Raw genomic sequence first — 13461 nt, forward strand, 5'->3', positions numbered from 1 at the left:
TCAGTTCTAATAAACACAGTGGATTTTTTTTTTTTTTTAAGATTTTATTTATTTATTTGACAGACAGAGATCACAGGCAGGCAGACAAGCAGGCAGATAGAGAGGAAGGGAAGCAGGCCCCCTGCCGAGCAGAGAGCCCGATGTGGGACTCGATCCCAGGACCCTGAGATCATGACCCGAGCCGAAGGCAGCGGCTTAACCCACTGAGCCACCCAGGATTTTATTTATTTATTTGACAGAAAGAGATCACAGTAGGTGGAGAGGCAGGCAGAGAGAGGGGAAGGGAAGCAGGCCCCTGCTGAGCAGAGAGCCCGATGCGGGACTTGATCCCAGGACCCTGAGATCACGACCTGAGCCGAAGGCAGTGACCTAACCCACTGAGCCACCCAGGTGCCCAACACAGTGGATTTTTGTATGTTATTTGTACCCTGCAACTTTTCTTTACTAGTATTTTATTGCTGTTGATTCTCTGAGATTTTCTGTATATAAACTATTATGATGCCATTTGTGAATGCAGATAACTTACTTCTTTTCTGTTTAGGTGTAATTCATATCTCTTTCTTGACTAATTGTCTCTTGTCTCTTGATAAAACGTATAGTGGTACATTTCTTTTCTTTCTTTTTTTTTTTTTTAAAGATTTTATTTATTTATTTGACAAAGAGAGATCACAAGTAGGCAGAGAGGCAGGCAGAGAGAGAGGAGGAAGCAGGCTCCCTGCTGAGCAGAGAGCCGGATGTGGGACTCCATCCCAGGACCCTGAGACCATGACCTGAGCCGAAGGCAGCAGCTTAACCCACTGAGCCACCCAGGCGCCCCCCCTAGTGGTACATTTCTAAAGATGTGGTGAAAATGGACATTATTGTTTTCTTCCTGATTTTAGGAGGAATGCTTTTATTTTAGTCTTTCACTATTGATGAAGCCACCTATGTATTCTTCATAAGTGGCCTTTATCATATTAAGAAAGTTCCTTTTTTAGTTTTTGAAAATGTTTTTATTATGAAAGAATGTTTGGCTTTATGGTTTCCCTTGAGATTGTGCCAGATGCTTTCTGTCGTAATTTGAGATGATCATGTAGCTCATTTTCTTTCTATTAATGTCTTAAATTGACCATTGTTTTTAAGTTGAATCACTCTTGCATTCCTGGAATAAATCCCACTTGCCTGTGACATATATTACATTGAATATGTAGTTGGATTCTGTTTGCCAGATTTTTTTTGTTTTTGTTTTGTTTTTAGGATTTTTACATTAGTATGTCTGTTCAAATTTTCTATTTTTCTTGGGCCAGTTTTGGCAGTTTTTATATTTCTAGGAATTTTTTTGTTTAACAATGGGTTATGTGATTTATTGGCATACAACTGTCCATTCTAATAATCTTTTTATTTTCTGTAAGGTGGATAGCAATATCCCACCTTCACCTGTGAGGTGATGGATATGTTAATTAATTTGATGAGGAGGAGGCCTTAACAATATATATGCATATCAAATCATCATGTATGCTTTAAATATCATACAATTTTATTTGTCAGTTCTACCTCAATAAAGCTGGAAATAAAATAATTTTCTTTCTTTTTTTTTAAATAACAGGATTGACATTGAGGTTATTTAAAAAGTTTTGAGTTGGACAGCACTTGATTCTTTTGCTGCATTGTGGAAAGACCTCTTCAGCAATGATTACTTCAGAGTTACCAGTGTTACAGTAAGTATTACAGTTTTCTTATTTTAAAAAAAAAATACCACATTTTTTGTATATGAAATGCTTTTTTTTAATGACACACATCAGATAGGTTCTCTGATAGTTGAGCAGTATGTCTAAAATCAAACAACTATTAGATTGTGTAATTACCATATCTCTGCATGGCCCTTGCTGTAGTAATATCAATATTTTTGTGTTATTGAGCAAAGATGTTACTCTCCTTATCAGGGGTTAGCATACTATGACCCATGGACCAAGGCTGGCATGCTGCCTGTTTTTTATAAAAATTTTTTATAAATTTTTGTAAATTTGTACAGAGCCATTCTTACTCTTTACCAAATTGTTTAACTGCTTTTGTGCTACAAGTTGTGATAGAGAATGATTTGCCTGCAAAGTATAAATATTTTGTTGGACCATTCATTATATACAGAAGTATATAAACTCCTATCCTGTATCATACTGTTTCTCTAACACATACCCTCCCATCTCCTCCACCTTCCTTTGCTGAGATTGCAATTGTTGGGCTATTCCGGTTGCATTGGCATTTTTAGTAGTATCTCATTAGATTTGTTGGAATTGTAGGATGGATCTAGAATTGGGTCTTATTTTGTATTCTTTGGGAAATACAGTTAGTGTAGTAGCAGATACTTTCTCTTTTGTAGGTTTCATCAGGATACAAATTAGGAACCTGCATACTGTGATCCTGTATGACAACAATGGTTTAGATATAATGAGAGTGATCAACAGTTTATGTAATTATTTATATTTGTATTGTCCTGGTTCATTTATATATCTCTTTACTAAGAGATTGTAGGCACCTTTTACCTCATTTTCCGGCCTTGTGTTTTTCCTTCAGGTATCTAAGACAAAAAGGTGTCTGAATGTCTTTACCTGCTTGAAAAACCATCCATACCTATATTCCTTTTCTCCCCCAAATACAGGAGATAAAATTTAAGCCCTTTCTAAGTATTTAACTCATGTCTTAATACTTCTTAACATAAAGATTTTTGGAGGTCTCCACATAATAGTTTCTTTTCTTTTTTTTTTTTTTTTTAAATCTTTGTCCTGCCAGCAGTTCCTACTTAACTCTTCTCTTACCTGGCAAACTCACTAATACTATAGGTCTTAGTTGATGTGTCATGCCTCCAGCAAAACTCTTCTTTCCACTCAGAGTTGGGGTAGGTGTCCTCCTGTGGTTTTGTAATGTTCTTTGCTTTTCTTCTAGTACCATACTTTAACATAATGTTTTATAACCCTTGTTTCTGCCTAAACTGCAATTTTTTTTATCTTAGTCTATTAGTTGTTAGGTAGGCCCAATAGAAATATGTCTTTGATTAAATATGGAACAGAGATTATATTTAAATACATGTTGCATTTAAGTAGAAGTTACATTGACACAGTAGTATTTAACGTCATTTTTTGGGTGAGTAACTTAATTTTTTTCATTAAAATGTAAGCCTGTATTATGATTATGGGTAGTGGATAGTGGTGATCTGTTAGGTGGATAAGTGAATTTTGCTTTCAGTCTGTCAGTGGGAGATTGTACTCTTGGTCAAGTTGAGATCTAAGGAACATATGTTGGGGGCATACAGTTCTCTGAAGATTTTGACAGATATTATAACAGCAATATATTACCTTGTTTATTCCAGCCAGCCAGCAATACCATGTCTGCATTTTGTAAGTGAAAGGAAATATGTTTCTTAGTATTTGTAAACTTCAGTTTTCATCATTTGTAGTGAAGACAGTATATTAGAAATTGATCTTGGGGTTCCTGGGTGGCTCAGTCGGTTGAGTATCTGACTTTTGATCTCATAATTTTGAGTACAAGCCCCATGTTGGGCTCCATGCCATCTTTTTAAAAAAAGAGGGAGGAAAAAAATGATCTCTATGATCTCCTCAAAAACAAAAATATTTTGACCCAGTAGTTCTTAATGTTTAGTTCAATAATGATTATTATAAGTAGACACAAGAACTAGTGAATGACCTTTTAAAAAAATTTTTTTGTGACCTTGTTATTTCTTAGCTTATTTAGATAATGTTATCACTGATGAATTTGTCACCTTCGTGGTGTTTACTGTTAGGCATTGTGAAATATTACCAGTTACCACATATTTTTATATTCTGCTACATAGTACAGTATCTGAAGGTATGTTAGGTTCTTGAGAGAAAGAGCATGTAGTAGAGATCCAGTCCATGTTTTCATGAAACTTACATAAATAGGTATTAGTGAAGTAATCACAAATATATAGATCTGCCATTGAGGTGCTAGGATGATAAATTAGAGAATTTTGTGAGAATTTTACCATGAGCCTTGATTTAGTCTACTCTTCTATAGAAAAGGGTTGAGCTTAACTCTGAAGCAGAGGAAAGGTTTGGGAAGAAGAGATCAGAGTATTAATTTCAGACTGAAGGAATGGCATTTACAGAGACCCTGAGTTAGGAGGACTCATGGTATGTTTGAGAGACTGAAATAAAGCTCTTCTTTCTCTTTTTTCTTTTTTTCAGGGTTGGGGATAGAGATTGGCATGAGATTAAGGCTTGTGAGTAGAGTGGGACTATATCATACAGGGACCTGCTTAAATGATAATAGGAATTTTGAATTTTTCTTTTTAGGGATAGTAAGAAGTCAGTTTAGGATTTTAAGCGTGGAAGAGATGCATGGGATAGATTTAGAAAATCACTCTTAGGTAGTATAGTGATTATTTGGGAGAGACAACAGTAGAGGCAAGGAGACCTTTTAAGAGGAGGGTATTGCAGTATGCAAGCCAGTTATATTGACAACTTGAAGTGGTTACAGTGCAAATGGAGAGAGGTAGACAGAATTTAGTATTTTAGGGAATAAAAATTTATTTTTATAAGATTTGATCTGATTCTTCCACTCTCTTAACTTCTGTCTAGTAGTAGTATAAATGTGAACATTAAACATTGTCAGAGTATTTGTAGGTTTTTTGCAGCAGTTGGTCAAAATTTGAATTTTTGATCAAGGATTCTGTGTCTGTCCTAGAGAGCAATTTGTTACTATATAATGAGAGTTAACTGTACAAGATAATTGTTTCAGCTCTTTAATGGTTTAAAACTAGAGACAGTCTGAGTGCTCATGGATAGGGAAGTAATTAAATAAATTTCATATGTATTATGAAGCATACTGTATTATGAAGCATACTTTTCCAGAATTCTGTGTACTTGCATGGAAGATTCCTATTAATTAACAAATTTAAAACAAATATAGTTAGAAGAAGAAAATAAAACAATGAAATAAATAAATTGTATTTTGATATATATTTATATATGCAAAATCATAAATATTTATGGCAGGGTAGTAGTCAAACTGTTATTCTTCAGTTTGGGATTCAGAGTTAGGGTAACTCTTCCTTGTATTCTTATATCCTCCTATTGCTTGAAGTAAAAAAAATAATATATGTATTCTTGTATATTCTAATAAACACACATATACACATATACTAATTGGAATGTATTAGTAATTTGTTGATAATAGCTATCATATTTTAAACTGGCTGCAGTTGGCAGAATTAGAAAATATATTGTACCTTTCTCTTTTATCAGTAAAGTGTAGTGCTCAAGGATAAATTATTTTCACTAATGGGTTATGTATTATATGCTAGAACAGACATGTTCCCATAGTTGCTTTCTGATTTAAAGCATCAAAAGCGGGGCACCTGGGTGGCTCAGTGGGTTAAGCCTCTGCCTTTGGCTCAGGCCATGATCTCGGTCCTGGGATCGAGCCTTGCATCGGGCTCTCTGCTCAGCATGGAGCCTGCTTCCTCCTCTCTCTCTGCCTGCCTCTCTGCCTATTTGTGATCTCTGTCTGTCAAATGAATAAATAAAATCTTAAAAAAAAAATAAAGCATCAAAAGCACTAGTAGATTCTGTCCACACAAGAGAAAAAGAAAACATAGTATTTGCAGTCTAGTATGCTAGACAAGGAGATAGAGAATTCAGGTTTACCTAGAGATCTAAATATACTGTGCCACACACATACTAGGTATGTGACTATAAACAAGATAATCAGATTTTCAGATCTTGCATTTCTTTGTATTGATATAATGTGTTTTCTTACAAGGTTTTTGTACACGTTTGTTGTAGATAATGTATATAAATAGCACACAGTATATGTAAACATAATCTTTTTGGTCTGTATTGAGAAAAAATGCAGTATGATTTATTATTTTTTAGTGGCGATGAATAAGATGAGCTAGATCAGGAATTGACTACTGCTAGTGGCTCAGAGTTCTGTTTTTATGAATATTATTGGACTACAGACATGTCCGTTCACCTCCATATTATATGTGGCTGCATTCAGGCTATGATGGTAGAGTTGAATAGTAGACAGACAGACTTTAAGACCCTGAAGTTTATTATATTTACTATGTAGTCCTGGGCTAGATCAATATTATTTATAATTTTTATTTTATTTTTTAAAAAGTTAAAAAAAAACCCACTTTCATTCCAGTATTATGAATATACATTGTTATAGTAGTTTCAGGGTAAAATACAGTGATTCAGTGCTTTTGTGAATCCCTTTACTGACTTTTATAGACATACTTATTTTTACTGCTTCCTACTTTTCCTACTCTTGCTTTATGGTATTTCCCTCCATTTAAAAAGTCCGCTTTAACATTTTCTGTAAAGTTGGCTTAGTAGTCATAAATTCCTTTAACTTGTGTGTGTCTGGGGAACTATTTCTCCTTTTATTTTGAATGATAGCCTTGCTGGATCGAGTATTCATGGTTGCAGGTCTTTTCCCTTCTGTACTTCCTTTCAGTGACAATATATTATGCCACTCTCTTTTGGTCTGCCAAGTTTCTGCTGAAAAATCAGCTCATTGCCTGATGGAGTTTTCCTTGTATATAATTGTTTCCTTTTCTCTTGCTACCTTTTTTTTTTTTTTTAAAGATTTTATTTATTTATTTGACAGAGAGAAATCACAAGTAGATGGAGAGGCAGGCAGAGAGAGAGGGAAGCAGGCTCCCTGCTGAGCAGAGAGCCGGATGCTGGACTCGATCCCTGGACCCTGAGATCATGACCTGAGCCGAAGGCAGCGGCTTAACCCACTGAGCCACCCAGGCGCCCTTCTCTTGCTACTTTTAAAATGCTCTCTTTATCACTACTTTTTGCCATTTTAATTACTATGTGTCTTGGTCGACACCTCCTTGGATTGATTTGCGGGGGAGAGGGCTTTCTCTACCTCCTCAATATGGATTTCTTGTTTCCTTTCCCATATTCAGGAAGCTTTCCACCATATTTCTTTAGATAAATTTTATTCCCCGTTTTCTCTCCTTTCTTTTTCGGGGTTCCCTATAATGCAAATGTTACGCTTACTGGTGTCACTGAGTTCCTTAAGTCTATTTTTTTTCCCCCAAGATTGATTTTATCTATTTATTTATTTATTTATTTGTCAGAGACAGAGAGAGAGCGCACAAGCAGGGGGAACAGCAGGCAGAGGGAGAAGCAGGCTCTCCGCTGAGCAAGGAGCCTGATGTGGGACTCCATCCCAGGGCCTAAGGATCATGACCTGAACCCAAGGCAGATGCTTAACCAACTGAGCCATCCAGGCATCCTGCTTGAGTCTGTTTCCGTTTATTATTATTTATTTTTCTTTCTCTCTCTCTCTCCTGTTCAGCTTTATTGTTTTTCATTAGTCTGTCCTCTAGGTTGCTGATATATTCTTCTGATTCCTCTAGTCTACTATTTATTCCCTCTAGTGTATTTTTAATTTTAGTTACTGAGTTTTTCATCTCTGAATGGTTCTTTTTTATATTTTCTGCCTCTTTTTTAAGGCTCTCTTTGAGGTCCTGTACTCTTTTTTCAAATCCAGTGAGTATCTGTTACTTTAAATCTTCTCTCTGGCATATTACCTTCATTTCATTTTAGGTCTCTAGCTGTGATTTTTGTCCTGTTCTTTTATTTGGGACACATTCCTCTGTCTCCTTATTTGTGTCTTATGTTTTATCTCTCATGTTTTAGAAAAGTCGGCTACATCTCCTCCTATTGAAAGTAATGGCCTTATGAATAAGATGTCCTCTAGTTCCCTACAGTGCATTGTCCCCTAATTGTCCAAACCTTTGGTTTCAGGGGTGTCTTCTATGAATGTTGTATGCATTTTGCTGTTGTGGGTGAGCTGTATTTGCCTTCAGTTTGGTCCTCTTTAATGGTTTTTCTGCCTGTTGTGGGCAGAGTTTAGTTCTTTGTTATTAGTGTGCCTGTCTGGGTGGCCATGGGATTGACTTAGGTCGGACCAGGCATTTGGCAGAGCTCCAGTAGCATCAGACTGCAGGGTCAGACTGCATAGGTCAACAGAGGGAGTATCCCTCTGTTGACCCATGAGAAGCTTTCATTGGTGGGAAGTGCCTGCAGGAACTTCCAGGGACTGCAGATGGGAAGTACCTGTAGTCAGACCAGCTGTCTGCCCCAAGTCCATTGCGTGTGCTACAGTCAAACTGGTATGTGTGGTTTTCTTCCCCTTTCAGCAGGGCAGGAGTCACTTTGCACTGTTCCTAGTCCCTGCTGGGGCTGTTAGCACAATTCCATACCTATGATACAGCTTTGTATAGACTCATTTGGAGGTGGGCCTGGAGGGGGCAGGTCCACAGTAAAGCATGGGGTAAGGGTGCTGTTAGCAAGCTAGATGGAGAGTGTGTTCATACTGGTTCTATATGTGTCCATGTATCTAGGCTGATTAAGAGGGAGGGAAATGGCGCCTGCCAGCTCTTCTGTTCTTGGAGGAGTCTCCCGAAGATCTGGACACCTTCAGCATATTCACTGAGATTAGTAAACAAATCTCTCTTCCTTAACCCAAGTCATTTTTCAGACTGCTGCTTCTGCTCTGTATCTCCCTGGAGCTGTTTGTTACTGCTATTTCATGCCCCCCCCACCCCGCCTTTTTTTTAAGGGCAAGAACTCTGTTTCCCATTGCCCTCCAGCTCTCCCAGAGGCAGCCTGCTAATTTTTAAAGTTTCTGATATTAAGCCCTGGTGATGGTGAGAACTTGGAAAGTTAAGCTCCTCTGGATTTTATTTTATTTTATTTTTAAGATTTTATTTATTATTTGACAGAGAGAGATCACAAGTAGGCAGAGAGGCAGGCAGAGACAGAGAGGGGAGCAGGCTCCCAGAGAGCCCGATGCGGGGCTCGATCCCAGGACACCGAGATCATGACCTGAGCCAAAGGCAGCGGCTCAATCCACTGAGCCACCCAGGCGCCCCGCTCCTCTGGATTTTAAAGCCAAATGTTACAGTGATTAGTCTTCCTAGTATGGGTCCTCTATGCATGGGGTACCTTGTGTGGTTGGTGTGGTATCTGTTCTACTCTCCTGTTTGTGCTGGTGGTTTCCTGACTTCCCTTAGACAGTCATGTGGGTCTGTTTGGCTCCCAGCAAATCTTTGCCTTTCCTATCCTCTTTGATGTGGCCTCTTCCTAAATTTGCCTGTGGGGAATCTGTTAAAACAGTCTTGGTCGTTTTCTGGGTTATGTAATCTTGATGTGGGTGGTTTCTAGGTCTATCTGTGGGTTGAGGTGAGCCTAGCATCTTCCTGCTCTCCACCTTCCTCAGAAATCTCAGTCTTTTTTCTTTTTACAGTTTTAAAGATTTTATTTTTATTTATTTATTTGACAAACAGAGATCACAAGTAGGCAGAGAGGCAGGCAGAGAGAGAAGAGGAAGCAGGCTCCCTGCTGAGCAGAGAGCCCGATGTGGGGCTCGATCCCAGGACCCTAGGATCATGACATGAGCTGAAAGCAGAGGCTTTAACCCACTGAGCCACCCAGGCGCCCCTCTTTTTACAATTTTAAATACCAGATCACCTTTGAAGATTTGCAGATAAGGAAATATTGCAATGTTAAGAATCTTACTGGCAGTACGTCAGGTAGAATGCCTTGCTTGAGGAAACTAGAAATAGTTAAGTTGAAATTAATTCAGGGTATTATTAGTCATGATTATTATGGTAATAATCGTGGACAGAATTGGAGAATTATTATATGGGGGACGTCATGGGAACACTTGTTAGCTAATGGCACAAGAGGAAGATTGATAATGATTCTAGGAGTATGAGTAAGACAGGATAACGGTGACCATGATAAATTTGCGTTAACAACTTTAAAGTACACTTATGCATTAACTAAATAAATCAGTTAATTATATTGCCTTGAGCAGAGAGCTAGAAACAAGTCAGTGTTGCACTTAATTTTATATGTGGTATTTGGTAAATTTGATGTGGCATTCAAAGAAGCATGTTACATGTGACTTAAAAATCTTGAATTATAGATGATCAGGTCAGTTTTTAAAACCTTTTAAAATTTAAATGCAATTTAATTAACATATAGTTATTATTAGTTTCAGGGGTAGACTTTTTGATTCATCAGTTGCATATAACACCCAGTGCTCATTACATCAAGCACCCTCCTTAATGCCCATCACCCAGTTACCCCATCCCACCACCCATCTCCCCCTCCAGCAGCCCTCAGTTTGTTTCCGGTAGTTAAGAGTCTCTTATGGTTTGCCTTCCTCTCTGTTTTTATCTTACCTTTCCTTCCCTTCTGTGATCCTGTTTTGATTCTTAAATTTCACATTTGAATGAAATATATGTATTTGTCTTTCGCTGACTTATTTCACTTAGCATAACACCCTATAGTTCCATCCATGTCATTGCAAATGGCAAGATTTCATTCTTTTTGATGGCTAAGTAATACTCCATTGTGCGTGTGCATGTGTGTACACACACATACATACATATACCACATCATATTTATCCATTCATCTGTTGATGGACATCTGGGCTCTTTCCATACTTTCACTATTGTGGACATTGCTGCTGTGAACATTCAGGTGCATGTGCCCCTTCAAATCAGTGTTTTTGTATCCTTTTGGTAAATACCTACTAGTACAATTGCTGAGTCATAGGGTAGTTCTGTTTTTAACTTTTTTGAGGAACCTCCCTGTTGTTTTCTAGAGTGGCTGCACCAGTTTGCATTCCCACCAACGGTGAAAGAGGGCTCCTCTTTCTCCACATCCTCTCCAACATCTGTTATTTTCTGAGTTGTTAATTTTAGCCATTCTGACTTGTGTGAGGTGGTATCTCATTGATTTTGATTTGATGATGTTGAGTGATGTTGAGTGATGCTGAGCATTTTTTTCATATGTCTGTTAGCCCTTTGTCTTCTTTGGAGAAATGAGAAATGGGTAATCAGGTCTATTGATAATGTATTGAAGTGATAGAAGTTAACATCAAGTGGATGAGATCTCCCATCGAGTGTGGTATAAAGGGGAGAGTAGCAGATAGTAAAGAATTAAGCTTTAGGCACCCGACACAAAGAGGAAATGACACTGAGAGCATTCAGTGAAGCAGATGGAGAAATAATAGATTGTATGTTGGACTCCCCTTTCTTTGCTGTATTCCTTTTACTGTATTTGTAGTTTTATGCATATCCTTTATACTGTTAGTAACATAAAATTTAATTAAGAAGTTGTTCATACTATGTATATCTTTTCAGTGGTGTGTGCTAGAGCCAGCCTGTACTGTTTTGGAGAGTTAAATATTAAATTTACAGGAATTTTGTGACCCAGTGAAATTAACATTGTCATTATAAAAAGTTAAGCTTTATGTACTTAAAATTAAAAAAATCATAGTAAAAATAAATGTAACAAATCCTCAAATTCACCACTTTCTAATTATTTTACATATTACTGTTTTATATGTTCTTGAGTTTTTATTTATACCTATTGTATTTTTATGGTAGAAATACTTTTTAGTGGTGTACTACTCTTGTTTATTACTTCTCAAGTCTGTTGATACCATTTTGGCAATTTGAAGTTGTGGCAGGAGTATTTACATTGCGAAAAGCAGCAAACACTACAGATCAGGGCTCAATTTATTATTTTGTCATTTGTCTATAGACCTAATGTGATGAAGTTATTGTTAAGAATGTAGGTTAAATTTAAAAGTATACCAGGTTTATAGCCATTATGTTATAATAACACTCATTTTTCTTTTTTTTTTTTAAAGATTTTATTTATTTATCAGAGAGAGGGGGAGAGAGTGAGCACAGGCAGACAGAATGGCAGACAGAGGCAGAGGGAGAAGCAGGCTCCCTGCTGCGCAAGGAGCCCGATGTGGGACTCGATCTCAGGACGCTGGGATCATGACCTGAGCCGAAGGCAGCTGCTTAACCAACTGAGCCACCCAGGCGTCCCTATAATAACACTCATAGTGAGAAGTTTTTGTATTTGTATTTGAGAAATGTTACTGATTCAGTAAAGAAGTTGTGATCTTTCATGTCAGAACTGTGTTTGTTCATCAGTTGCAACCAGAGGTTAGGTATGGATACAAGAGTAGTAAAATTACCATTTTATGTGAATGGATTAGCTATATGGAATTTACAATAAAAATATTGTGTATTTTTTTGTCAGTAAATTGTTACATATCCTTTATATCAGTAACATTTCTAATCATATGTATTTTTTAAAAGATTTTATTTATTTATTTGACAGAGAGACACAGCGGGAGAGGGAACCACAAGCAGGGGGAGTGGGAGGAGAAGCAGGGTTCCCGCAGAGCAGGGAACCCGATCTTGGGAACTTGATCCCAAGATCCTGGGATCATGAGCTGAGCCGAAGGCAGACTCTTAATGACTGAACCACCCAGGCGCCCCTCTAATCATATTTTTTTGAAGAGGCAGTTAAACTTTTACTAGCACACTATTGACTTTCCTGATTTTACAGAATGAACAAAATTCCTCTTAAGAGTTAGTTTTTTTGTGTTGATGAATTCATCTTTTTTTTTTTTTAAAGATTTTATTTATTTATTTGACAGAGAGAGACCACAGTAGGCAGAGAGGCAGGCAGAGAGAGGGGAAGGGAAGCAGGCCCCCTGCTGAGCAGAGAGCCCGACGTGGGACTCGATCCCAGGACCGCGAGACCACGACCCGAGCCGAAGGCAGCGGCCCAACCCACTGAGCCACCCAGGCGCTGGATTTTCATTTATATTTTGTATAGCAGCTGCCATTTCCACAATCATTTCCTTCTCTTTGTTTATCTATTAATTTGGAGATTCATGTCACTCAGAGTTATGGGATACAGACAGGAAGTATAACATTTTCAGTTTCCTAAAGATTTTTTCTGGAAGTGGAAGAAAAAACACTTCTTACAGCCATATTCCAGGAGGTAAGGAAAGTAGTGGAACAGAACTGCATTTTATATATGAATTAATTTGTTCGCTAAAATAATATATCACGTTTTCTAGGGATTCAACTAATGAAACTACTGCCCATTCTGATGCTGGCAGCGAACTTGAAGAGACAGAGATCAAAGGAAAAAGAAAAAGGGGTCGTCCTGGTCGGCCTCCAGTATGTATTATACTTGTCTTTGTTCTTGTAATCGTTACTGAGTAAAGGGGCTTGATACAAGCTGTTTGTTAATTCTGGTTCTGTTAATACGTATTAGAGATTCTTGGAAACTTTGCTTCATGAATTGGATTGACAGTGTTCAGGAAAGTAATTCGATTTTAGTATCTTTTTTGCTCTCCATGCTTCACTTGTAAATAAATTATGATCCATGTAAAGACGTGGAGAAGATGATTAAAATGAAATGAGATGTAGTTAGTTGTGACCTCCTTGCATTTTAGGTGCAGCTCTGATGTTTTGTGACCTCTTAAGTGTGCATTTTGGTAGTATTATTTGGGATTTTGGCCTAGTGTGAGAATATATTCTCATTGATACATGATTGAGAAGTTTAGAAGTATTCTGGATATCTGTA

At 37.5% G+C, this 13461-nt stretch overlaps 1 protein-coding gene across 4 annotated transcripts in view; it reads left to right on the top strand.

The window, feature by feature from the left end:
* Positions 1-13461, top strand: part of STAG1 (stromal antigen 1) — a 428984-nt gene that overhangs the window by 120040 nt on the left and 295483 nt on the right. For all 4 annotated transcript variants that reach the window (XM_044252306.1, XM_044252305.1, XM_044252303.1 and 1 more), the window contains 2 exons: positions 1586-1697; positions 12950-13052. In XM_044252306.1, coding sequence (XP_044108241.1) covers positions 1669-1697; positions 12950-13052 — 132 coding nt within the window. In that variant the 5' untranslated portion in view covers positions 1586-1668. The remainder of the gene's footprint in view (positions 1-1585; positions 1698-12949; positions 13053-13461) is intronic.

This window comes from Neovison vison, chromosome 6, assembly GCF_020171115.1.
Source record: "Neovison vison isolate M4711 chromosome 6, ASM_NN_V1, whole genome shotgun sequence".
Lineage (NCBI taxonomy): Eukaryota > Metazoa > Chordata > Mammalia > Carnivora > Mustelidae > Neogale > Neogale vison.